The following is a 26,413-nucleotide window of genomic DNA, read 5'->3' as shown; positions in this document are numbered from 1 at the left end:
CCTTAAAAAAAACTACCAGTACCATAATGTTATGCATGGTGTCTCAGCACATGAAGATGTGTGAAAATTGGGGATTGAAACATTATTTCACTGGTACCAGCCAGGTCAATTGTCATCCTTTTCGAGGGGAATTAGAACACATTTTTTGACACTGAACACTGAATGCAACCACAGACACAACAAGAAAATGAAGAACTCTGCTGAGAAAATGAGAATAAATGGATGTCAATTTCCATGTGGAATTGTTAACCAATGATCCATTAAGGCAGCCTTTCCACAACAGACAGACAAAATAACCAGAATTAGAAGTGTCTGACATTTCAGTTAATTGCCCTAAAGCATGTCAGTTCCACAGCCGGTTCTGTTAAGGCTTTACCGGCCAGTCGGCCTCCCACCATTTGGGGGTGGCATTTGCCGAAAAGATCAGATCTAAAAGTATACGTGTCGCAACACCGTGGGCTATAGCCTATATCGTACAGCATACTATAGCGCGCCGTTTTTCATCATTTTTGATGATTTGACAAAAATGAAAAAATAAAAAAAACGATGGGTTATAGCCCATGTTTTTTGAAATTTTGAAAAAAAAGTTATCCTCGTTTCTCATCATTTTGGACCATATAGGCTATAGCCCATATCGTATGGCATACTATAGCACGCCGTTTTTCATCATTTTTGACGATTTGACAAAAATGAAAATTTTTAAAAAACGATGGGTTATAGCCCATGTTTTTTGAAATTTTGAAAAAAAAAGTTATCCTCGTTTCTCATCAACCGTTATCGAAGCGTGCACACACACACACACACACACTGTTGAAATGTAAAATTTACATTTCAACGAAAGGACCTGTAAATGACAACACAAAAACTAAGGCACTGGTGTCGTTTCCGCAATTTCCAATTTCCGCAATTTCCACAATTTTCAATTTCCCCAATTTGCAATTTCCGCAATTTCCGCAATTTTCAATTTCCGCAATTTCCCCAATTTTGAATTTCCGCAATTTCCGCAATTTTCAATTTCCGCAATTTTCAATTTGCGCAATTTCCGCAATTTGCAATTTCCGCAATTTGCAACTCAAAGTTGCAACTCAAAGTGCACCAAAGTTGCAACTCAAAGTGCACCAGATTGAAGCATTTTCATGGCAAATTTACACATTTTTCTGGACCCTGGGTGGCCTAGCGCCCCCCCCCGGCGTGGCAAAGCAGAAGGGGGGGGCCTCAGTATAATATGTTGCCTGGGGCCTCAAAAGGCCTAGAACCGGCACTGGCAACACGCCTTGTGTGTTTATCTGAAAATGACTGCAAAGTACAGGGCCAATTCAGGTCAAATAAGTATTCGTTTATCAAGTATAGAGTGACAATGTTTCTTGTATAAAAACAATATGGAAATGCACATGCTAATATTTGTGCAGAGCAGGCAATCATGTAAAACTAAAGCTTACCTAAACAACTTCAGGATTTCAACTCACATTCAAGTTCAACTCAAATATTGTATAAGATAGAATATGATAACCTCAGGAGAAGATTATTGTCCTGTCCTGAATGAGGTCATAAAACGATGGTCTGACTGAATATACACATTACAGAAAATATGTTAAAAACACCATATCAGTCCATCAGGATAAACATGCACAAGGCTCTTTCAATGAGAAACTAACCCTTTATTTATGCTTCTTCTTGCCTGTGGAGTCATGGCTACAGAAAGGGAAAATACAAATAACCAAAGCAGGCACATGTTCCCATCATGAAAGCAAAAGGTTTATTCATGTTTGAAATTACACAACTACCACAAGGAAGACTTTTCAGTCCAGGGTGTAGTCTGGTTAGAAAGAAACACTAAACATCTTTAATACATTAGAATCACTGCCACAAATCATTTGTCATGACTTTCAGTTTCAGAATCACATACAATAGAAAAAAGAGAAAAGAAGTTGCAACTCTGTTGAACAGAGCCAGAAATGTACAGTTCTGAATACTGAAACCTCTATGCATTACAGTTTTTATAATGATTTTTTTTCCTTTTTTGCATGATTTAGAAACAAGATGAGTAACATTCAAAATGTTCTTCAGTATTTACAACAGTTTCACTGTTTGGTGTTAATTTATCAACAATGTTCATCGCTCCCCTTCGTAAAATTCACAAACCAACAATTTTGCACCTCACCCTCTTTAGATTCTTCTTTTTTTGTTATTTTCTTGTAGTATTAATATTATCGTTATCATTTAAATTTTTGTTTTTATCGTTTTAAGTTGCAACATGGCAACCATATTTTATTAAAAGATTAAAATATACATTAGATTACATGAAGAATGAAGAGTTTACAATGTTACAAGATGTAATCAAAATAACTACATAAAAATGTTAAATAAGGACAAAAAACTATGGTGGTGATATTGTTTAGAGGTAGTAAGTGAGCACTCTACTGTAAGCTACGGAAATGTTGGAAATCTATTGGTTTCTATGAGTTTGAATGAGGTAATAAAGCTGTATTGATTTGAGGGATGTATAATTATTCTTTAGCTATATTATATACAACTTTTCCTGTGTTATCTGGGGCGGTCCTTTAATGTGCTGCAGGAAGTGCCATAGTGTAATTTGTCGCACTGTCACAACTACAGTGTGACAATTTCAATTAGTAGCAAAACAAGGAAATACAAAGTAAAAATAAAAAATAAAAAGCACAAAACATATGCTGACATATGTACATAACATACATCACATCAAATTAGAAGATGTGGAATGGTGTCATGCTATAATCAAGCAATCAAGTTCCAGGGTTTGAAGAAGTGAACTCCTTTCTGCCATGTATAAATCTAGTGAAACGTGGCTGTACGGCAAAATAAATCCGGAAAAGTAACTCTGCGAAGCTGCCATGGAGCTGTCAAAAGTAGCATTGTTGAGTTTCTGCAAACAGCAGTTTCAGTCAAAGAACCCGCTGCTTTAATCATGTACGTACGTACCTTAAAAAGCAAACAGTATTGTGAAGAGAAAATGTGAGGGGGAAAAGAAATAATAACCTGAAAATAAAGTCATTCCAAGTGTCTTAGAAATACACGACCGTGTGCTCCAGCACTTTGAGTAGAGTTGAATTTCCTCCTCCTTTGTACCAGACACATTGTGGAAATTTTAAAATTGGTGAGATCTGAGGGTAGTTCCATATTTGTACATAACTGTGCTTACCCCTATGACAAACAACAAATAAGGAGCGTGGTGAACACAAGTGTGCAATTGAAGAAGATAGAGAGAAAACACTGAACTATCAAGAAACACTGGGTGTTTGTTCATAATGCAGAATGTTGTTTTATGTTTGGTGTGGTGGATTCGGTGATGGATGGTGGTGCTTGTGGTGGAGTGGGGGATTTCTAGGTACAGGAAAGAATTAGTTCTGAAGAGGGTTTTTTAATCCTCTTCAGTTGGTCAGCCAGTGAATGTCCCTGCCCAGCTTAGAGCGAAGACACATTAATAGCGGATCAATTCGAGGTATCAGAGTGCACACTCCCAGGCCCTTCTGTCGGAGATATTACAGAAGACGGAGTCGTCGCATCTTGCCATCCCCCATTAGCCTAAAACACAAAAAGCGAGGGTAGATTACAATCAAGTTCTCTGTAATATGACCACAGACAGGAATTACTAAACTGTAATACATAATTAATGTGATAACAAAACTATTTTATATCCCCAATTATGTGAGAAGAGTTTATGCCAAAGAGCACAAAAAGCTATGACAAAAAAAGAAACTATATATCTACATATTAAAATATTATGCACGAGTGCGTGCACACACACACACACACACACACACACACACACACACACACACACACACACACACACACACACACACACACACATGCGCGCGTGCATGCGCACGCACAATGAATGAACTGAAGCAGGGATACATAACATTTGGCATTAAAATGGAATCAGCTCAGCCAGTGAACATTGTTTCCTTTACAGTACACAACAAAATCCTCAGTGGTAATTTAACTCCAAGGAGTGTACACAGATGGAATTTGATTCCATGTGTACACTCTCCGAGTTAAAATTGGACAAATTAACACTGAGGACACTGAGGATCAGCAAAGGGACCCGCCGAAAACACATTTGTCTCGTGTCCCAACCAATGGGAGCAGATTTCAGCAAAGGCAGACAGCTTGTCTCTACATATTCTCCTGTCAGTCAAGAAGAGGGAGGGGTGGGCTGCGTGAGGTGGGGATGGCTGAGTGGAAGTGACGGAGCAGTGCCTTTCCAATGGAGCCAGTCTTAGCTAGTCTGACTTTGCTTTGCTGCAGGCATGACCTAGCCTTTGCTGGATCCCCCTACGTCGCCATCAACAAAGCTAAAGGTTAGAGAATGCTAATTTATCCCTGCCGTGCCTTTGCCATTCATTGCTATGAACTCGGAATTATGACACTTTCATGTGGCTCACTCTAGACAGAAATGTTCATTATGTTGTGATTCCACAATGCCTCTGTTATTGTATGTTAGCATGGTACACGTGACGTAGTATTGCTAAATCGTTTACATAGACTGTAGCCGTATTATCAGACAGAAACTGTACTATACTGTAACTATATATATATATATATATATATATATATATATATATATATATATATGCATGTTGTTGTTTACAGGTGACCCAGTAAGAACACAGACCCACTGTTGCACAAGTGAGACCCATACACTGTGCATGGAAGTGAGACCTACAGTATACACTGTGCGTGGTGAGAAACCGTGTGAGAAAGTGTGAAACACTTGATCCTACTAAGAACTGACACTTCTAAAGAGCGTATAGTGAGAGGGCCTTCAACAATCCAAAATGACACCAAATGCTTTGGGAGCCAGCAGTCTCTCACAGTCTCTCATATGTGTCCATATTGGATAGTGAAACCCTGCTTGCTTGTTTTTAATAATAATATGCCAGTAACATAATGGTACTTCCTTTTTTGGTCTATTTAATTGTATTCTTTCTTTCTTTCATTTTTTCATTGCTGTGCTTACGTTTCTACAATGTTTAATATTAAAATCTTTTCAGAATGCGAGTAATGACCCTGCACGGCATGACGATATACTGTAAAGACAACAATTACTCTCATATAGAGGGAAAGCTGCCTGACACCATTTCACTCCCTTTACTTTGCTCTCTCTTCTTCCTCTCTCATCAACTAAATTAATCTTTACTCTGATAGCTTCAGATTATGTGCTGCTTTACAAAAAGGCTCCATATCAAACCTCATCAGGGAAGATGGAATTCACGTCTGGAAATGGCTTGAGGCGATCACATGCTCATATTTTATCATGGAGATAAGGCTATGGAAAATTCTATGAAGCATTTCAAAACAGCTCAATGAAACAGATACAGCAGTGAAAGCCTTTTCATCTCATTTTGGCTTGTGTCATACTGTATGAAAAGATGTTTATAAAAGTAAAGATGTGGCTTACTAAATGTCGTTCTATTCCCCCTGACCTGGGATGTGCTATAAATGCAGCTTTTATCCATGTCCAACGACAAAATATACCAAGATGTCTACAATGTCTAATATGGTATGTCATATAGACTTGTCAAGGAGGTGGTGAATGTGTATTATCTCTTCCTATAAGCTTGGAGAAAACAGAGATTAGCTCACGGCCAAGATTGCGAAGTATCTGATACAGTATAATGTACCTTTACTACAAGAACACAGCACAATTATTTTAAATAATCAAATTAACAAACTACCACAAAATAATGACGCCCTTCCATGGCATGAACTGAATTTAGAACAACCACAACAACCTGTACTTACATTCAAACCATGTGGACTATACATCGTGTTCCCCCCAAGACCATCATTGTATCCTGCCGTCTGACTGATAACATGGCGCAGGGTATCCACCTGTGGGCACAGACAGGGTGAACAAAATGATAAATTCAATGTCTTACAGCAAGCAAATGCTGTGTAAACACAAAGAGCTATACTATTATCATACTAACCAGATTTGCTGATATACTGTACTGTGTGTGGGTGTTATGACACCCACACACACATGTACATGTGTGAGGGTCTTATGAATATTTGTCATATAAATATCTGAGTTTATTGTATGCTTATATCAGGTTAAACATTTAATAACATAACTTTACATTCCTTTTGGAACAAATGGAATTCAGAAAACAATAATAATAATAATAATAACAATAATAATAATAGTAGTAGTACAGTACTATAGACAAATGCAATTCTCTCTAAAACAAAAAAGCTAAATAAACAAGGGACAAGAACATAAGACACTATAGGGATGCTTCATAATAACAGTTTATTTACATGTTATGGTCATGTGTCTATTGTGTGGCTGAATTAAACAAATCTAATTAATGGCAGACAACATTGACAACAAACAAACAATAACAAGATGAGATAGGAAGACAAGTAATAAAGGATACAGGAGAAAAGGGGAAATCAGTACTATACCATAAACCCAATACCAACCCAAGAGCTCAAGTCAAAGCCAAATGCATTCACAATAATAATATGCTTATTTCAAATGGTCACCTGACATCACAATTAACTGACCATCAGGAGATTGCTTCTTTCTTATTTTTATAATAGCAATGGGGTGGGATAATATTTTGTTGCCAGAATATTCCATCCAAAGCGAATTACAGTCAGTAAGTACTCTTGTATTCAGTTCAATCAGCAGTGCACACACCCTCAGTGTGACACTTTTCTTTCCTTTTTTTTCCACTGTGGCAATTTGACCTGCCCATGTGTGGGGCAGTTTGTTGTTACTGTACTTCAGACTGCACTGTGGATGGCTCAGTACACAGGCAAGACAAGGGCGGCTCTCTGCACTGGCACACAGGACCGGCCCCTGATTATGGATCCTACCTGTGACTGTACATTGGCTCCGACTTGTGCCCCTTGGTAAGAATCCCCATTCAGACTCTGCATGCTCAAGAACATGTCCCCAGAGTTTGGGAGGTTAAAAGAACCTGAGGAACCTGGAGAGGGAAGATGTAAGTAGCTGAATATAAATAGATATAAAACTATACTATATACTGTATATGAGAGGGCTATAGAAGGAAGTACACAAAACATACGCTGACAAATGCCACTTCCGTCTGCATACAAAGACTCCAACTCAGACTCCGACTCAGACGTTCAGCACACACTTAAGCCTGAGTTATACTTTGTTGCGTACGAGCACTGTGCACCGGAAATAGCCAATCTACAGTACAAGGTCAACAATGCATCGCAGTGCAAAGCGTTGAGAGCGAATAGATCTGCTATTTTCGGTGTGCGACACCCACACACAACTAAGTATGAATCAGACTATAGAAATACATAGACTACAGGATTCCCAGAAAGCAAGCAACTATAAGGGTGAAGGAAAGGAAGGACAGAAAGGAACATGAAAGGAGTATGAGCCAACACTTGAACACAGGAGGGTCTTTTCACACAAAATAAAAAACAAAAGGGTGGACACAAACGGAATGAAAATCACGACACAAGGGACCCATTCTATATGTGGTTGGTCGCTTAAGCTCCCAATGGTTCCACATCACCTACTTCCAATCTAATGTCTAAGCGGGGAGGTATCACATGGTAAATGACAAGGACAATAAGAAGCTTTATGAAAAGGCCAGTACCAGTAAACATGTTGGTTAAAAGAGTGTTTTTGCTCTCTGCAGAATCCAGCTGAAACTCTTCATCTTTCATCTGGAATCCTGGGTGCAAGAAAAAGGGGACCACTTCATAAGCTTACCACATCCCGACGCAGGTCAACCTCAAACTCAGCATTACATTATTATTAGTCTATTAACCGGTCTAAAACATGCCCTTTCGATTCTTTCGTATTTGCATTCTGATCCTGTTTTATATGAATTGTCTACAACACTCTCCTCACAAGCATCCTGCATTGTATATTTCTCCCAGCAATACGTTGCCATTTAATTTAGCTAAAGCGCTCATAAAGTGGAATTACATACCGTTACATGACAAATGACATGTAGTTGACATTAAAGTCAAGGGAAAACAAATCCCATTGACATCATTTTGAAATCGTGTCCTTTTTTTCCCCAGCCAAAAATACATGTGTTCTTGGTTCACGAAACAGGAACGCTCTCTTTATGCATGAGTTTACTCAGCATCAACTGTCTCAGAGAAACGAGACACTGTGATCCCAAGCTGGGAGCAGAGCCTGTCACTCTCGTCTGTGTGAACGGTGAGGAAGTGGGGTGAGGCAGGCAGGCGGAGTGGTTAACGGCTGAGGTAGAGTGGAGGGCTAGAGCTTGCATCTATATGCGGGAGTGCCTACCGGAGTTGGGCGTGGTAGGGGAGTTGGTCTGGCTATTCTGCACTGCAGCAGCAGCCGCGTGTGCTGCCGTTACTGCCGTCTTGGCGGCATACAGGTTCGCTTCTTCCTGGAACTTGCCTATGTTCTTCTTGTAGCGGATCCTCTTGTTGCCGAACCAGTTGGATACCTGCGGGAGAGAACAGAGGAGGAGCAGAGGTGTCAGACATCACGTAGCCACAGCACTGTGCACTGAGCAGTGTGATTGTTTCAAGATGTCACGTTTGGGTCCATCAAGCACCCAATTCCCAGCCCCTGCAGTAATGTCCACTGGGGGGTATGTGGGCTAATTAAGCCATAATCAAGAATCACTTGTGTCTTCTCATGGATGGGAGCATGTCTTCTCATGGATGGGAGCATGACATGCTCTCTGTTTGTTTCTCGATGAAACCCAGCTCACTGGGGGCCCCTTTGTCTCCCGCTGCAAACACTCTAAACTTTTCATTACTTCACATCATGTCTAATGCCTGTTGTTAAAGAATGTCTTACGTATACGTAATTTAATGTTGATTAAAAATGTTTACACATGTTTACAACTTTAGCACATGTTTAACACTACAAGCTAATAAATAAATAGTAGTAAATACTGTATATAATTTACATAGTATAGTATAGTATTTAAGAAGTGAGACGTAGGAGGGGCCCGGGCAGGAGTCAACCCACAGAGCCGTTCACGCGCCAGTTCCTCTCACTCCCAGTTCCGCCAGAGTAGTTCCGGAGCATCGGATTGTGTGGCCCTGGTCTTTCCCTAATGGGACTGATCGAGGGTAGCTACTGGGACGTAAGTCGGGACTTGATCAGCCACTCATTCACTGTGAGCGTACGGTCGTGATTTGGTAGGAAAGAGACCTGTACGTGCCCGTCGGCTACCGGCCTACTTGAGAACGATGCAACTTGGGAACCTAATAATACCTGTTGTCAACTTGTCATAGCACCCGTTTTAACTATCTGTCTGTGTCCCACATGGAGATCTCTGTATCTGCCAGTCTGCCTGTGTCTGAAGAGTGCAACTGACTGTGAAAAGTGGAGTGGTTAAGTAATCAATTTGCAGGTGTGGGGTTGCCATGGCAATCAATTGGCTGAGGCAGAGGCTGGAAATTGCACAGGTGAGGGGACTTTGGCTCATTAGGCCCACTGGCAGAGCCTGAACAGAGCCTTTTGTGGTGGTTCTGGAGAAGCGTGGGTCTGACTGACTCGGTACCGGGCACTGCACTGCGGCGGTGTGGAACGCGTGTGTCAAAGTTGAAGTCGGTGGGGCAAACGGTTATTGAGTTACAATACAACCGTACACACACATACACGCACGCACGCAGAGACGTGGCACATTTATAGTAGGATAAAGTTCAGTTCTTTAAACCACACTATTTCATTTGATTATGTGATGTTGTAGTTTTTCATAGTTTGTATTATTCGTGTTGCGACGTTGACATGATGACATAAGGTAGAAACGTATTAAATCTCCTGTTAAAAACGGGAGTTCTTCCAGTTGTTACATTGCTGTATTTAACAGCTGGAGAAGAGGTAGGCGGAGAGACCGCGGCTTCACAGATAAAATGTCCGTCATTCCTACCGAGACGAGTGGACACACTGGACTGCAACAATGGAGGAGGAATCATCCCGTTTCACCCGTTGTTTAGTATAACTGCCGAGGTTTACCGTTAATGATGTGCGCAGCACTCAGATGTGTACTGAAAGTCTGAAACACCACAGAGTAAACTTGAAAAGGAGTTAAACTTGGCTGAGGCTGTACACTGTGCGGCACTGTAGTGGTATGTTGATGAACTGTCCTGTCGTTTTTGGAAGGTGGTTTTACTGCGTTTGGAAGCCATGTGAAATAACATTAAATAAAGCTATAAAAAAGCGTTCTCTACTTATTCTCCAGCTGCAGAAGGATGCTATAGCCTACTCACACCAGTCCTTATACTGGTGCCGGTCCACGGCAGAATAATCTTAATATGTCAAATAGCCAAAGTGCTGACATTTTTATTTCATAGAACTCTTCAGGTTATGTGGCAAAACATCTCAAGGCACAATGTCACATATATGGGCTAGTCATACAACCAGTCACATTCTGATGAGTGCTAAGAGCAATCGGGATCAGCTGTCTCACATTCCTGGGTCATTAGGGAGGAGTTGTACCTATCATTAATAACAAAAGACTATGGAAGATTAAGTCTTTTCTTGTCACTATGCCAAATAAACCTATTAAATACATTTATAGAACCTCACAGTGAAAATAATGAGTTCAATACAATACAATACAGTATATGATCACAAATATATGTAAAGGAATAAGCTGCCATGTCCTGGGCTGACAGACTTTTTCCTCTGTGAAGGGTGTCTCCAGCCAGTTATACACAGCAGTGTAACAAACGGTGTTGCCAGATTATGTGAGAGAAATAAGCAACGAAAAGAAGCCACAACACAAATGAGCTACTATACACTTATATTTTATACTCTAAGACTATACATCGGCAGCTACTTGAGAATAGCAGATCTACAAGCTTACCTGTGTCGTTGTGAGCTTGTCGATCTGATATTTTATTAGTTTTTGTTTTATACAAATAAAAAATATTTTTCAGATGCTGGTCCGTGTGCACAGATACATGGGGGTCGTTGGCAGAATCACAGGTTTAAACAATATTAGAGAACACGCCTAAATAAGCAACTACAGTTTAGAAACGCCCCAAAAGCCCCAAAAAACGCAACCTGCAACTAGTAACTACCAATATTTTCAAGCAACTTCAATGAAAAACAAGCCCCAAGTCAGCGGACATGGCAACACCGGTAACAACGTTTCTAACTCATGTCATCATGTCAACGTCGCAACATAAATAATACAAACTATGAAAAACTACGCCATCACATAATCAAACGAAATAGTGTGGTATAAAGAACTGTCACTGAACTTTATTCCTACAAAATCACGACCGTACGTTCACAGTGAATAAGTGGCTACCGACTGGAGTGCACATATTCTGCTCAAGTGCAGAATATTTAAAGATGGATTGCCGTGATTTTTTACTTTTTCTCTTTTGTATGTGTCTATGGAGTTAACATTACTCCAGACCCCCAGGTGTGGTTAGAATATTCAATTATGTCTGTCCTGTGTATTTTTAGTTTCTCAAAAGGCCCAATCGAGGCCCAGGTCAAAAGGCCCAATCAAAATGACAGTCATATAGTGACATCACAATATCATCCCATCCCCTAACCCCTCCCCTATCATACAACAACAGCTGCGGGTGCAGCTTCAGTTCAGGTGGATCACCATTCACCACCCATCACCACCCACCAGGCAAACCAGGCATACTTAATGAACTGGTGGATGTGGCCACATAAAAACATAATTTTAAAAGGATCCCTGGCTAATAAGACAATGTAGAGAATCTTTCACTCAATAGGAATCGCTCCCGTCGCAAGTTGTCAAGTAAATAGTATTTTTAATATTGCTTTGATGCTCATATTAACCTTAGGAAGTATTAAGCTGTTTTTATTAGCATAATATGCATTCCATTCCCTCATATTATTAATATTACTATTATTATTTTAACGTGTATGTTTCTGTGTCACAACCTCACGGTCGTTGTTTGCGTTCGTTTTCGATGTTCTGTCCGTGGTTCAATCACTGTGTTTTGTTGTGGCTTTCCTGCTCTCCCCTCCAGTTAGCTCATAACATTAGCAGCTATTGTCAGTAGCTTCGAGCTGCGGCGTTGCATGCAGAGTGGGTGCAGACTTCCGCCGTGCGGGGCAGGACTTAGGAGGCAGCCAATCATGACTAGGTCACTAATACAGGCAGCCAATCATGACTAGGTTGCTACTATGTGATTGGCTACACGAGTGGTGCAGACTCCCATTGGCTTAGGCGGTGTTTCAGAGTATACCATTGGCTTAGCGGCAGCTAATCATGACTTGGTCACTAAAGCCAACAGCAGAGGGGGGATCACGGCACAACCTCTTTAAAGCTACAATCCAGGATTATTTTAAAGAATAACATTTTATTTTAACCACCCTGTATGGTAGAATATGTTAATACAGTATAACTAGTATACCTCCAGCCAGGGGTTGGCGGTTTTGATTGATTGATTGATTGATTAATACTCTATTAGACAGAAATGTAAACAGCACAAGGTACAGTCTGATATTTGAGCTAAAAAGATAACACAAAAAACGTCCTGGGGACTTCTTTCCATTGTGGTATGTATTCAATTCATCAACATACCGGTAGCATACAAATAACACCAAAATGCAATATCATCAACAAATGTAAAATACTATGTGCAAAGTAGTGCAAATGTAGGCACTATACTACAAGTGCGTATAGTCTTCCTACTTTTCCATTTTCGACCCTGGTGAAGCCCTGGTCGACAATGTCAATACATTTTAAGCAGACGGCGCACAAGGTTATGTGCTGCCATTTCCATTGAAATGTGTATACTGTTCCAAGAGGGATACAGTCGTATAGTTGTAGCTTGGCATGTACACCAAAAGCATGTGTTTAGTGCAAAACAATTCACTACTACAACGTCATCAACAGTTAAGCACTAATGATGATTGTGTTGGGTATATAACGTTCATGTTTCATGGAAAGGATTACTTTAATCCCCCGTACACTGTTGACTGAGGTCCCTAGGTCTGTACTAGGCCCCTTCCCTTTTCCCTCTATATCAGATTCTTTGTCTCTGTCATCCACGCCCATAAGCTCTTATGATCACTGTTAAGCTGACGATACTCAACTGTTTTTCTACTTCCCTCCCTCAGCCACTCAGTGCATCATTGCATGCCTGGCTGACACCTCACAGTTGATCTCTTCTCAGTGCCACCTCAAGCTCAACACAGACGAGAATTACAGCTTTTCTTCTTCCCTGGAAGGTCCTTACACCTGTAGTTTCATTATATAGATATTCTACTGTTTAGTTCTTAGCTTACGTATGATTCATGATATATATGTTTATGTATATGATGTATTGCCATGCTTTTTGTTATTGCTTAATGTAAATTGCTCTGGATTAAGAGCGTCTGCTAAATGCCTAAATTGTAAATTGTAGTATCTTTCCATTTCTATCAACAACATCCTGGTGGCTACTGTTGTGAACACATGAGTGGTCCTAGACAGTTAGCTGTCCTTCAAGGCACACATTGCAGCAGTCACACAATGCTGAGGATCAGATCCTTCCTTACCAAGGAGTTTTGTCCAGCTACATATAATCCAAGCCGCTGTCATCTCCAGGTTTGACAGCTACTGTCTACAACTCCCTCTTTTCTGGTCTGCCGGCATCCTCACTCAAACCCCTTCAACTGATCCAGATTTCCGCGGCACGCCTGGTCTTCAACATCCCAAAATGTTCCTGTCTCTGTCTATCTGAGTTCCCTTCACTGGCTTGTGGATGCCCACATCCAGTTAAAAATACTGGTGATGATGACCTACAAGGCAATCAAGGGTATGGCACCCCCTTACCTTCAGGACGTGATCCACCCCTACACCCATTCCTGCACACTTTTCGATCAGTTAACCTACGACACCCTGGCCATCGCTCCAAGTGTCCTAGACTTTTCTCCCTCCTGGCTCCCAAGCGGTGGAATGACCTCCCTCCCCTCAGTCAGGACAGCAGATCCATGCATTTTCTACCACCGTCTGAAAACTCACCTCTTCAGACTCCACCTCCCCATAGCACTCCTCATGCCTGCAGCCTTAATGTTGTCTATTCTTTGATAGATAGTATGCAGATACAGGTGGGTTACTTGTTCACATTGTTATTTATATATTTATTGTTATAAATTATACATAATACTTTATCACAACTGTTAAGTATGTTATTTAAATAGCGTGTTGTATAGGCGAATGCTAGGTTTAATGTTTACTTGGTATCCTAGTTACTTTGTAGAACATCATTGTTTTATTTGCATTCTATTTTATTGACCATTTACCCTGTCATTTGTTGACTAGGGTTCATGTTATTTACTCTGATCTTGTACTTGGTATGTGGTATGCAATTTAGGACAATCATGCTAAATTGAAAATAATATAAATCATATTATTTTCATACTTATATAATACATCATAAGATATAAGTGATACAGTATATGAACTACAACAATATCATAATGTTTTGTGGAAACTATTCAAGACGCAATTTTTCTTGTTTGCAATCATCAAAAACTGTGTTGGAAGGGGGGGAAAGGGCCTTAAGATGTTTTTTGACTACGAATTATTGGGGCAGCTAATGTTAGTTGATTATTCATGAATTCATATTGCAGTGTGCATGTTTAAAAAAAATGCAAATGTATTTACCAAAGTGAAATATTACTCCAAAGGCAGGAAGAAGTGTTGACTTCAATTGAATGTATTAAGCTGGGCATATTTTTTTATTTAGATTAGTAGGAAAAGCTAATTACGTCGAATTGGAAATGATGACATCCAATATCACAGTCAGAAGACTGAAAAGTTGTACGAGGGGGTAAACCCTCTCAGTGCGAATGCTGGCTCTGCAATAACAGTGGAATAATAATGAGATGATGGTTGCTTTTAATGGTCCTATAAATTAGACTGTCTTGTCGCTGTGCTGCTGCTAACCCCCCAACCCCCTCCTAAGGCCCTGAAGCCCACTGCTGGACCAGCCAAAGAGCAGCTGCCCCTAATGACGCTTTATTTAATTTCCACCCCTGTGCTTAAATTTTAATATCCCCCAGCAGCCCGCCAATGCTATGGCGCAAAAAAAAAGAGTGAATTTGCGGGACATCAGATCATTTCTATCCTGCATGTCTCTGTGCTCTAAATCTTTAATATCTAGGCAATTAAAATTAATGACCATTCAGGCGAGGCCCACTGTTGGCAGGCCTTCCTTGACATCAATTGTTTGATGGGTTTACCTAGAGGTTAAACTAACAAGCAAGGTTTAATTGGAAGCAATGAAAGCCCTGGCCATCATCCTTTTTACTTAACCTGCTTATAGGAGGATTTGAGGGCCAGCGAGGATGCAATAGTCTCGACCCTTTCAACCAGCTCACAAGGTATAGGCTACTCAAACAACTGGAAATACAGAAAATATTCTGTATATATATTTCCAGCTAGTCTAATGTATCTCTTTAAATTCAAGTGATACAAAATGGTTATGCTACTTGTATGTCACAACAATGAGTGTGATGCATGGTTGACATTGACAGACTACACAGTAGTTCATATTTTATCACACAATATTGCTTCAACAAACTATGGCAGTGATGCAGTTAAGTATTACAACTTATGGTAATAAAATGTAATTGACTGATCATTTGGTGAGGACGCGGAAGTGGATATGTCACGTTTTGATGGTTTTGATCTTGTAGTATATTTTGTCATAGGACGCAGATTGTTATGACTGTATTCTGATGGTTGTGATCTAGTAGCATATTACACACGTGATTGGGGGGCAGGCTGTTATGACTGTATTCTGCCACTGTAAGGTGTTGCAAGCCTGGACAGACTGAATTGCATTGGCATCATATACCCTGGGTATTACTGCACCACTTCTCCATGCTGCACACATTTCTCTCCTGCCCAGTGAACTCTGGCTATAGTGATTCCCAGGTTCAGCTAAACATTGAGTAAATGCAAGGCACTGTAAGGTGGGGGACCACAAGCCAATCTACAGAACTAATTCCCTTTTATCTTGTGGCAGGCCGTGCATTCAATTGACTTCTCTGTGCAGTGAGAGCCAGGTTGCGAGACTGAATTACCTGACCTCAGCAGCCTCAAAGGCAGTGATTGTATAATAGCCACATGCAGCCCCCCTCGCAAGAACACAACACCGTTCTGCTCGCCTCTGCCCACTAGAGAGGCCATGGAAGTGTACTTAATAATTCACAAACATTTCCGCCACATTTCAGGTCAATGCTCTTCTCTTGTCAATGAAAGGCAATGCATGATCTTTTTAAGATCTCAATACGACTTGGGGGTTATGTACTGTAAAGTCTCAAACCCTCATACTCTATGATATTATCAATTATTACAAGGCACTTTAATACCTAATGCAAACTCAAGACTTCCGTTCTCTGAATTCATAATCATGTGAAATATTGATAAGTGTCACTCAGGTTGGAAATAACAGTTGATGAATTAGGTAACATTGTGGTGCAGATGTATGCAGATGTTCTTCTTCAGTCAGGGTGGAGGTTCTTGTCGTCCAGTGTCTTCAATCTGCAGCAGCAGTCTCTGGAGGTTATATCAATTATGGCCTCTGACACGTCCATAAACCCAGACACAAACCACTGCCCTTCAATCCCATGGCTTCATTTAGGGAGCCCTATCATGTCGCATGCAAACTGACAGCATGAAATAATAAGGCTGCATCCTGCCTGCAGAGGGCCATTGCCTTATGTAGTGAGGTAATCTCCTCAACAACACCATTAGCTCCTTGCACTCCGCTGAGTTGCTATAAACAAGCACACTGGCCTTGGATGAAGGAGAAGCAGTTTGCTTCATTAGTAATCAAGGCATGCAGTTTCAGAGCAGTTACATAGGCCTAGTGACAAACAACAATTCAAAACATTTGAATCTATGAATCGGAAGACAAAAATTTTAAGTTGTTTGTCAACCATGCACAGAGTAGAAACCTATAGTAGTTTAGTCAGTCAAAGGGGGGAGTAAATATCTACTGTACTGTCTACAGAAGAGTCTGTCCATGATCAAGAAGTATTTGTGTGTTCATACTGTAATCTCAGTCTCATCTCATACTGTGATAATGTTTTAGCTAAGACTGAGGGTTGATACTGGCATTATACTGACGATGGGAAATCGCTACTTAAATAATGTATTTTTTTATAAATCACCAAATTTAACGAAGAGAGAGTTTGAGCCATTTGAAGTTAGTTAACTAAATCCTCAGAATAGCTACACTGCTATTCTGTTACAGTCTGAAATAACATGCTTACTGGGGGAAAACGTGGCATCATGTTGAGCCCCAGACTTTGTTACTCGCATAAAATGAGCCAAAGCACTAAGAATAAGTCAATAAGAATGTCTGCTGTGGCCTCCGCTTGTCGAGGAGTACCCCACTAATGGGGCTTGAGATGAGTTCAAGTGAATTTTTAAAAGCCTCTAATTTTTGCACAGACTGATTTGTTCTCATGGGAACTTATACAGTGGCCTGTTTAGTGAGGCACTCAGAGAGAATGGAGTTCCATTTGTGAGGGTCAGCGCCCATTTCTTAAACTGCCATAAAGAACACACACTGAACAAGAAAGAGGAGCGGGTGGGTGGTTGGTTGGGTAGCTGGGTAGGTGCATGGGCGGGTGGTTGGGGGTGTGGGGTTGGGGTAAACACAGACTGTACTTTCTAGATTTTTTAGGACACAACTACTAGATGCTCTACTACAACAAACAAAACAAAAAAAACGCAGAATGTAGTAAACCACTGTAGAACAGAAAAAATAAATGTGTAGGAAAATAAAGTATATATACGGTGCATGTGTGACACAATTGTACAAACATAATGGTGACATGGGTGTCCTCCGAAAAATAACAGCTGGTCTACATGGCATGGATCATTCACTAATGCGAGCTAAAGGCAATGTGTAAATGTTGAAAAACTTAACCTCTTACATGGTCTTCACTGTAAAAAATAAAATAAAAATAGAAATCATAGTCAAGCAGTACTGTACTGTAAGTGCTGTAACCTCTAATTATATTAGCATTGTTCCGCTAGCGTGAGGCGGGAAGGGTGGAGGAGGGGGGGGGGGGGGGGTTCTGTGTGGTGAAGACTGTAAGGTTGTACATACATCAACAAAAGGAAAGGTACAAAGAATGAAAATAATCCAAAAATAAACGAAAACTAAAAAAAACAACAACAGTGGATCAGGAGAAGTCATGACATACCTGTGATACTGTGATGGTGCTTCCCACCCCCTGAAGGCAAAAAAGAATGGTCTTTTTACAGTATCTGACTCCTCATGACTACACTCAATAATACCCCTCAACACCCCCTCCCCACACAAAAAAGAAGAGTACATTGTAGATTAATGGTTTGCGTATAGATTGATATTAGACTGCAAAATACTGAGTATTAGCTTAACTCAGAGAGTGTAAAAATGGTCCCTGCACGCATCAATATTGACACTGTGAGTTAGACCAACACTCAGGGTTTTGCAGTGTACTCTGATATTGAGTCCTGTGAGGACAGCCATAGAGCAATGGAGTACAAAATGTAATCTACATAGTAGTCACAATAATAGCATAAAAAAGGAGTACAACATGTGGGGGTTGGGTGTGAGAGATATTGCCTTCAGGTTTACCCAGCTACCAGGCTAGATTATAGATCAAGTGGGAAAAGCACATGTTTTGAGTCTTTTGGACAAATTAGACCATATGCTGCGAATTAGCAGAGTCCTGTAAGGTCACTTGTTGGCAATTAACAAGTCTAAAACAACTACTTCACACTATAACTCCACGTCATTCTTCACTAGCAATGCTGTGTTATGTTCCAGTTACATTCAGGTGTTTGTTGTTGGAGCCACCAGACATTACAGGTATCTGCTTTTCTCACAGTAAGGTATACTGTACCAACGTTTACTTTTCAAATCTCAATTGACCTACAGTAAGTGATTGACCAGGCAACAGAGAGCACACATGGTGGATGGGAATGAGAGAGAAAAATGGCAGGGGACCCCAGTGTGGGCGGCTAGAGAAGGCAAGCATAGAGCTTTGATTGAGGCCAACATGATAAGGACCTCCCCTCCCTGTGGCCCTGCTCTGACTGACTGGGACCGGCCAAGACTGAAGCATCATTAGGCAGTCACAATGTCAAGGTTAGGTAAGGACATTGTGTCTTGGTTGTGGTGACCTACGCTAGCTATTCCTCCAGGATTTGGCCTTTTATACCACCCTGATTACCCACCAGCCACTGCTACAGACAGGAGAGCACGGTTACCCACCTGGGAGACTGTGATGCTGCACTTCTTGGCCAGTTCCTCCTTAGCCTCTTCACTGGGGTAAGGATTGCTGAGGTGCGAGTAGAAATATTCGTTTAAGATTTCCGTCGCCTGCTTGCTGAAGTTTCTTCTTTTCCGCCTGAGTGGTGAACAAAACACAAGAAAGGCCAAGTGAGCTCATTAGTGAGACCAGCATTAACTCATCCATTTGGATCGGACAAATTGCACAATCAATCTCACACATAAATGGTGAAAATAATGAGGAATGGGCGCTAAGGGGGCCTCAGGAGCAGACATGCACAGAGAGCCATACTCATCAACACACAAAAGACCATACCCCCCCCCACCCAATAAACTGACAAGCAATACACATACACGTCCAGTACACACACAAACACATACAATGCTTAATTTGGTCTGTTGGTCTGCGATCTCCAGTCCAAGCGTGTAATGTGTGGAGTTTAGTGCAGCGGATGGGTGGGCTTCGTGATGGAGTGCAAAGCCCAGTCGGAGTGCATCTCGGTACATTATAGAAATCATGGCATGCACAGTTGAGCATCGTTCCTGAAGTGCCACAGCCCCAGGGATCTCCAGCAGAAACAAGCCGACTCTAACTAGATCTGGGTCCCTTTCCCTCCCAAGGGCGCTACTTATCGTGTTGTTGAGCATTTGCTTATTTTTGCCTTGTTTACCGCACTTCACACAGTCAACGGGCAGCAAATGCGCTTACGCTTGGTTTGCTGCTCAGCAAGAAGTTGCTGAGCAGCTCTCTTGGCTCTCTTGGACTCTCCCAAACTGTTGGAGATTAGGGTCATCTAAAACACCTGGTGATGACCTGCCATTACCCCAAATGACTCCGTCACCCGTTTCACATGGTCTTAACTGCTCTTGGGTGTTAGGGCACGATTGTCTTGAAAATAGTGGATGGCCTCATCATGTGAGGTGCACCCATAAACAGATTAATCGATAAAGAAAGTTCAGACCCATTTACTGCAGTATTATATCAAGGTTGTGGCACTGTAGGCACAAGAACTTGGAGCTGTCTGTGTGATATATTGTGTTTATTCAATTGTATCTGTCTTATTGCACTGTGTAGAGTTTTAAAATAATAAAAAATACCTTGAGCAAGAAACTAAAGAAAATCTGACCTGTGTGCAGTATACAATGACCTTATTTTCTGGTTTTGTTTATGTAGGTCACATGAAAATAATATACGTTTTAAGAACGCACGCACGCACATACACAATTACACACACGAGCACGCACGAGCATGCACGCATGCACGCAGGCACGCACACACACACATACACACACACACACACTAACATGCACCTAATCTACTGACCTGGCATCGAGGAATCTGGAGCGCAGGATCATGACAGCCTCGCAGGTGCTTTGCTTCAGTTGCATCTGGATGGAGCTGAACTTGCGGTGGATGATTCCCACCATGCGTTCAATCTCTTTGGGCGAGATGGGCCGCGTGCGAGACTGTTCCCTCAGCAGGTTCATCACATGGGTCGTGAATTCGTTACATGCCTGCCAAGGAGAATGACGAGAGTAAAGGAATACGTCCCTCTTAATGTCCTAGGTCACTGTTGTGAGCCTTTTATGGCTTTTAGCCGGGCAGAGTGTTCATTAGATTCTTGTTCTCTTTGTTAAAAGCATCAAGGGTATGGTGTTTATATATTACTCTGATGACTTAATAGGTGAAGTCATCTATGAATGCAAATGCCGATCTGCAATTTGGCTTGGCCCTAATGCAGAGAGAGAGTTTAAACAGCTTTTCGTTAAACCAGTAGTTCATACATGATTAATTAGAATAACTCATTTACGTAGTGCACACTTTAGCTCATTACTCTGAGTAAAATTCGTTAAGTATTTACATTTAGATAATTAAAACCTGGAAACACCCTTAAGAAAGATGCATTCACTCCAGGCAAAGTGTTGTGTGCCCCCGCAATCCCTCCTCCTCTCTCAAAGTGCAGAGAGTAAATTAGTCTAATTTACCTCACTGGCTTGCTGAGGCATCACTGTTACACCTTCTATTTTCACCCATAATGCCGCGGTGCTTAATGCCAAGCTCAAAGTGCTAGGTGGAGAGGCTGATCATACTTGCATTTAACACAGACGACTACATCACTCTAGACCTTTCTAATCAACTACAGCACACTGACTGAATTCTCCAAACTAGGGAACCGCACAATGGACATTTTGAACATCATGCATATATTCAGTGCATTTATCCCACATTAATGCTTCAGTCCATTCTTATGTGAAGTAGAACTGAATGAGTACATTTTAATACCAACTCAAGCGTGTCAAATGGCTGATGGCCAGCCTATCCCTTTCACCCGATAAGAGCTTAAACAGTGTCTGAACTCTCCGAATGATTCCTCGTGGGGCTGGGACATCAATGCAAGAGAAATGCATGATGATAAAGGATAACGGACTAGCAATTATTAAATGAGTAGCACAGTGTGAGATACTGCTGTCCACTTTCACAGGCCATGGGAATTTGGCAAGCTGTACGGTGCCGCGTGCTGTGGAAACGTGCCGACAAAACCTTATCTACAAGCTCACAACGCACCGCATTGCGACAAGTTGTGAGCTTGCAGATCGGCTGTTTTCGGCATGCAACAACAGCATCGTACACAACAATAATACCTGTGAATTTAAAGAATCGGGACATGAGCGTCGCTCACCTGTTCGTATTTCTCCAGCTCTGTGTGGTAGATCTGTCTGATCTGGGTGAGTTTGGCTCTGTAGTCGGAATGTTCAATGGAGTTGTCCCCCGCTGCCCCCGAGGCCGCTGCTGCAGCTGCAGCGGCAGCCGATGCGCCGCCGCCTTTCTCTGGTCCCGACACGCCCTCCGCAAGCAACATGTTGTCCAAGCGCATGAGCTGGGGGTCCGGGGGGTCCTCCTCCTGGGCACCACGGATGCTGAGACCTGAGGTAACACACAGAGAGAGAGAGAGAGAGAGAGTAGGAGTCAGTTAATGCCATCTGAATATGATTTGGTATGACAACATGACGAATACTGCTACTACTACTAGGAGGAATAATATTAATAATAGGAAGAAGAACATTTTAGAAACATAAATTATTTGAAGAATGAATTCTGTAATAATACAGAACTACTACAAGACATACAGTCTGTAAAGCTGTCAATTGCGGGGGGTACACATCCATGTATAGTATTAGTTAGCATATGTGTACATCTCTATGGCAACGGGCATAAATCACCAACTCTTCAGAGTTGTTCTTTTTCTCCTATAGTACACCAGATGGTGAAGTCATTGGCATCAGCATTAACTCACACACCTGGACACACTCTCTCTAACACAGCAGACCTGCGCTGGTTGAACTGCCCTCATAATATAAGGGTTAAAAAAGATTAAACAAATCACATCACGCAGGTTATACCATTAGGTTAGCCTCGCAAACACATTATTCTAGACCACTTTCAACCTGTTCATGTCACTATGTCATTATGGGTAAAACTTATATAAAAAAGCAAATATAGCAGATATGCAAACTCACAGCAGTGAGTACATACATTCATAAAAGTCGCTATGCGGTTGCCTGATCTTCGTTTTACAAGTACGACAGTGTCTCACACCGCCGCATTGTGATGGGACACGTTGTGAGCTTGTAGATCTGTTATTACTAATTGTGTGATTAGACAGCCAGGAGAGAAAATGCTTCTTAACTTTATTGTGTCATAAATGTATGTTATTCATGAACCCATTCAAAAAGCATCTGTTGGGAAAGCATCTGTTTCACGTGTCACTTCGTGCCGCACTGCAAGCTACTGTATCTGCTATTCTTGAACATTTTTGAAAAATCTTAAAAGTGTGAGAACTACTGATTTAGAAGGCATTTGTAGAATCAGCCTCAAGTCTTAATGGGTTAAGCGTGTGTGGAATTGGTAGGGGCAATTAATACCATTCCATTTGCACCGTCGTCCGCTATAGTGTGCACAGTCCCCTGCGGGCGTGTATTGGGTGGGTATACCTCCTGACTGTGTATGTGCTGTGTTCCTGTCGCCCATTCTAAGCCCCGTTCTCTTTTATTTACACACTGCTCTGCACTCTGTGTGTACGGCGAGGCTGACATGACAGCAACATCCATAAACTGACAAATGCTCAATGGTGAAGTGGCACTTCTACTCAGCGGAAGGATGCTAAACAGAGAACTATACCTCCAGTGAGTCTCTCTGCGTCTTAGGGGTTCTTCTGAACGCTAGGAACACTGAAAGCCCACTGTTTTTAATGGCCTTTATTCACAGTATTTGTACATTTCTACAAGGCTCAGACTAGTACATGACAATATAATAACATTGTGGAAACATTGGTATGTTCGAATGACTCCTGCATTTGTACTCTGCTATTTCAGACCAGACCTTTTTTTCCTCTTTTTTTTTGTCCAGCCAATCTGTCATCAAGTCCCAATCAGCCAGCAGTGAGCAGACATGCACACCTGCATGCACCGAGAACATTACTGTGATGCTGCTGGACCCGCTTTACAAGGAATTAGAAAATAAAGAAGAAGCCTGCAGCTTCTTTTTTAAAACCAAATTAAACCCCCCACCAACACACACATGCACAAGCTATTCAGTCCAATAAATGGAAAAAGAATGTGTCTCAATGGGCAGTAAATAGTGAGTGGCCATTCTGATGTTATGATTACTGGGCTTGTTTCAATTCAATAATCCCCCCCGCTATTCAAGGATTTTCAACAGCTCATTACAGCTTCATTAAGATATGGCCGGCCTCTGGATTCCAAATGAGAAGATTAGTGACATTATTGTGTAACCGGTAACCATGCAGTTACCGGTCAGTGAGACCCTTTAAAGTGTGGATCTGACCGACTGACCCCGCACACTGTAGGTACTGGTAGGAACAAACACTAGCAGGGAACATTCTCTCTGTCTATTGTTTCACACCATTTAATACAAATATATATACAGTTAGTATATCAGGAAATTAAATATAATATTATCCATTTATTTGTGTGTTTTTCCATTCTGTTGATTCTCGCCCACAACAGCTACTGCAACTGCTGAAAACAAATTTGCCTCTATTTATGGATCAGCTGGCTTCGAGTCTTTTAGGTGTAATGGTGTGAGAGGAGTGGATGAATGTGGCTATTTGTGCTGGAGACATTGAGATGCTGGACAAGACTCCATCAGGCTTGCAGAGCCAAGCCATCCATGTGGACAATATGCCTCGGCTCCACTAACCCTCATCCACACCATCGAAATAAACAACAACCCAACACTCCCATTCTGGACAGGCTCGGCTGTTCCCCTTCCAGTTTCTCCGGCGGTGAACGACACAGCTCATGATTCAAAAGCTGACCGGTCAGATGACTGGCTACATATCTCAACATTTCCTAATAGCTGGTGATTTTGTCTGCCACAACTGGTTCATATATTCTCAATTCTGTATTTATGCCAGGGTCTTTTGGTTCAACGCAAGCTCAGCAGGGCTGCACTTTCCCTTTGTGCTGCGGGTGGTGGTAAGCAGGTAGGCACGTTTTTCATGTCAGGTATATTAAATATAACTCTGGGACACAGTGCTCACTTCTACACCAAACCCAGTTGTCACTTCCACTCCACTCACTCTCTATCCAGGGGAAATGCAGCTGAGGGAATTTACAGGGCTTTTCAGCTAAATGGGCATAAATCACTGCTTTCATTCAAACCAAATAATCACAGGCCATAAAGAGCTACTTGTCTCTTACCATATATTACCACAAAGTTCCTGTGAGCAATAATGTGGCCATTCATGGCAAAGGAAAACAGAGTGAGAGACATTAGAATGTGACATGTAATCCTGTTAGGCCACTGACATGTGGAGTGGCCATGACATTTTTATCATAGGTGTCTATTTCTATTTGGGAAATCAGCAGGATAAAAATGATTACTGCCGCTGCCCCGAGAAGCGTCCGGCCCCGCCGGAGTCCACTAGGGTGTATTTGTGCCAAGGTGGCTATGGAAGGCCATTCATAACCAACATGTTGGAAGACGCTACTGTCTCTCTGCACTGAGACGGAATGAGAAGAAGCTATACTACCACAGTACATTCAGCAATGTGTTATTTGCAGCTCCTGGATTACCAGTGAGAGTATTTTTTCAGTATATATAATAAAATAAGGTATAATCTGATCGGTCTCTACACTGTAAAAGACACTGAGAGTTTAGAAAAGATCAATAAAGCACGCACATCCACTAGCTAAAAACAAGGTGCCGGGCTCAAAACGTCACGTCCATGGTAAGGAACCTAAATGAACCTTTTTAAGCTTTCTTCGTGACTCTGAAAGTGTACAAATGGAACCACAGGCACAGACCTGGTTTCATTTGTACACTATCTGAGTTACAAATCCGTAAGGGTCCATTTGGTTCCTACTGCAACTATCAGTAATATACAGGTCCATTTGGTTACATATATTATAGACTATACAATGAGTTATAAATGGATAAATTAGCACAGAGGAATTTACAGTGTAATATGAATGCACCAAAAATAGTGGTATTTCCTGCCGTTCCAAAGTGCTAGTATCCTTGCTTTCCCTCTCCCTCTCTGTATCAAATACCTTTGTATTTGATACAGAGAGGGCAACTGAAGATTGTGGATTTACTGTCTAAGCTCAGCATCATCACACAATTTCCACAAAATAGGCTTGAGCAAGATAATATCTTTAATTTGCTGTGTGGCTGACAAATCTGTATAGGAACTTCCAAAGCCATATAGTATAGTCACATTCCAGGGCTGCAAATGCTGCTCTGCTGCTTGCCTGCTCAAATCTTTATCCCTTTTTGTCTGTTGATATGGGTATTAAAACAAGTTTGGGCACTGGTGTTAACTGTAATCCACAGCCGCAGTGAAAGTGGAATTAATCTCATTGCCAGGAAAAGTGCACTGCCATGTCACCTTGGTGAAACCTGCCGGTATTATTAAACTCGTACACAATCTATATCGCCAGGTCCAAACCTGTATTTCACAAATCCTAAACCATCCTAAACCATATTTAAAGCGGCAATGAATAAATTAATGAATAAAACAACATTTTTAACCAATCTGTATGGTATGTTATTAAAATATAGGCTAACTAATAGCATGTGTAGTAGTTAGAGGTGGTCTCGCTACTCTTCCATTGAGAGCTTTAGACCATG

General features: G+C 41.4%; 1 protein-coding gene across 7 annotated transcripts in view; it reads right to left on the bottom strand.

The window, feature by feature from the left end:
- Positions 1-1,737: 1,737 nt before the first annotated feature.
- pbx3b (pre-B-cell leukemia homeobox 3b) overlaps positions 1,738-26,413 on the bottom strand; it is a 74,682-nt gene continuing 50,006 nt past the window's right edge. Inside the window, exons 3-10 of one of the 7 annotated variants that reach the window (XM_080766648.1) lie at positions 21,939-22,183; positions 20,582-20,772; positions 19,240-19,375; positions 18,185-18,214; positions 8,300-8,465; positions 7,632-7,709; positions 5,788-5,877; positions 1,738-3,561 (exon numbers count right to left, since the gene is read on the bottom strand). In XM_080766648.1, the coding sequence (XP_080622774.1) occupies positions 5,831-5,877; positions 7,632-7,709; positions 8,300-8,465; positions 18,185-18,214; positions 19,240-19,375; positions 20,582-20,772; positions 21,939-22,183 (893 nt within the window). In that variant the 3' untranslated portion in view covers positions 1,738-3,561; positions 5,788-5,830. Of the gene's footprint in view, positions 3,562-5,787; positions 5,878-6,870; positions 6,984-7,102; positions 7,710-8,299; positions 8,466-18,184; positions 18,215-19,239; positions 19,376-20,581; positions 20,773-21,938; positions 22,184-26,413 lie in introns of those variants that run through there. The other 6 variants (XM_080766652.1, XM_080766650.1, XM_080766649.1 and 3 more) reach the window with 6 other exon arrangements.

This window comes from Protomyctophum bolini, assembly GCF_963924005.1.
Source record: "Protomyctophum bolini genome assembly, chromosome: 6".
NCBI classification, from domain to species: Eukaryota; Metazoa; Chordata; class Actinopteri; order Myctophiformes; family Myctophidae; genus Protomyctophum; species Protomyctophum bolini.
This window is presented reverse-complemented; position numbering and strand designations above follow the sequence as displayed.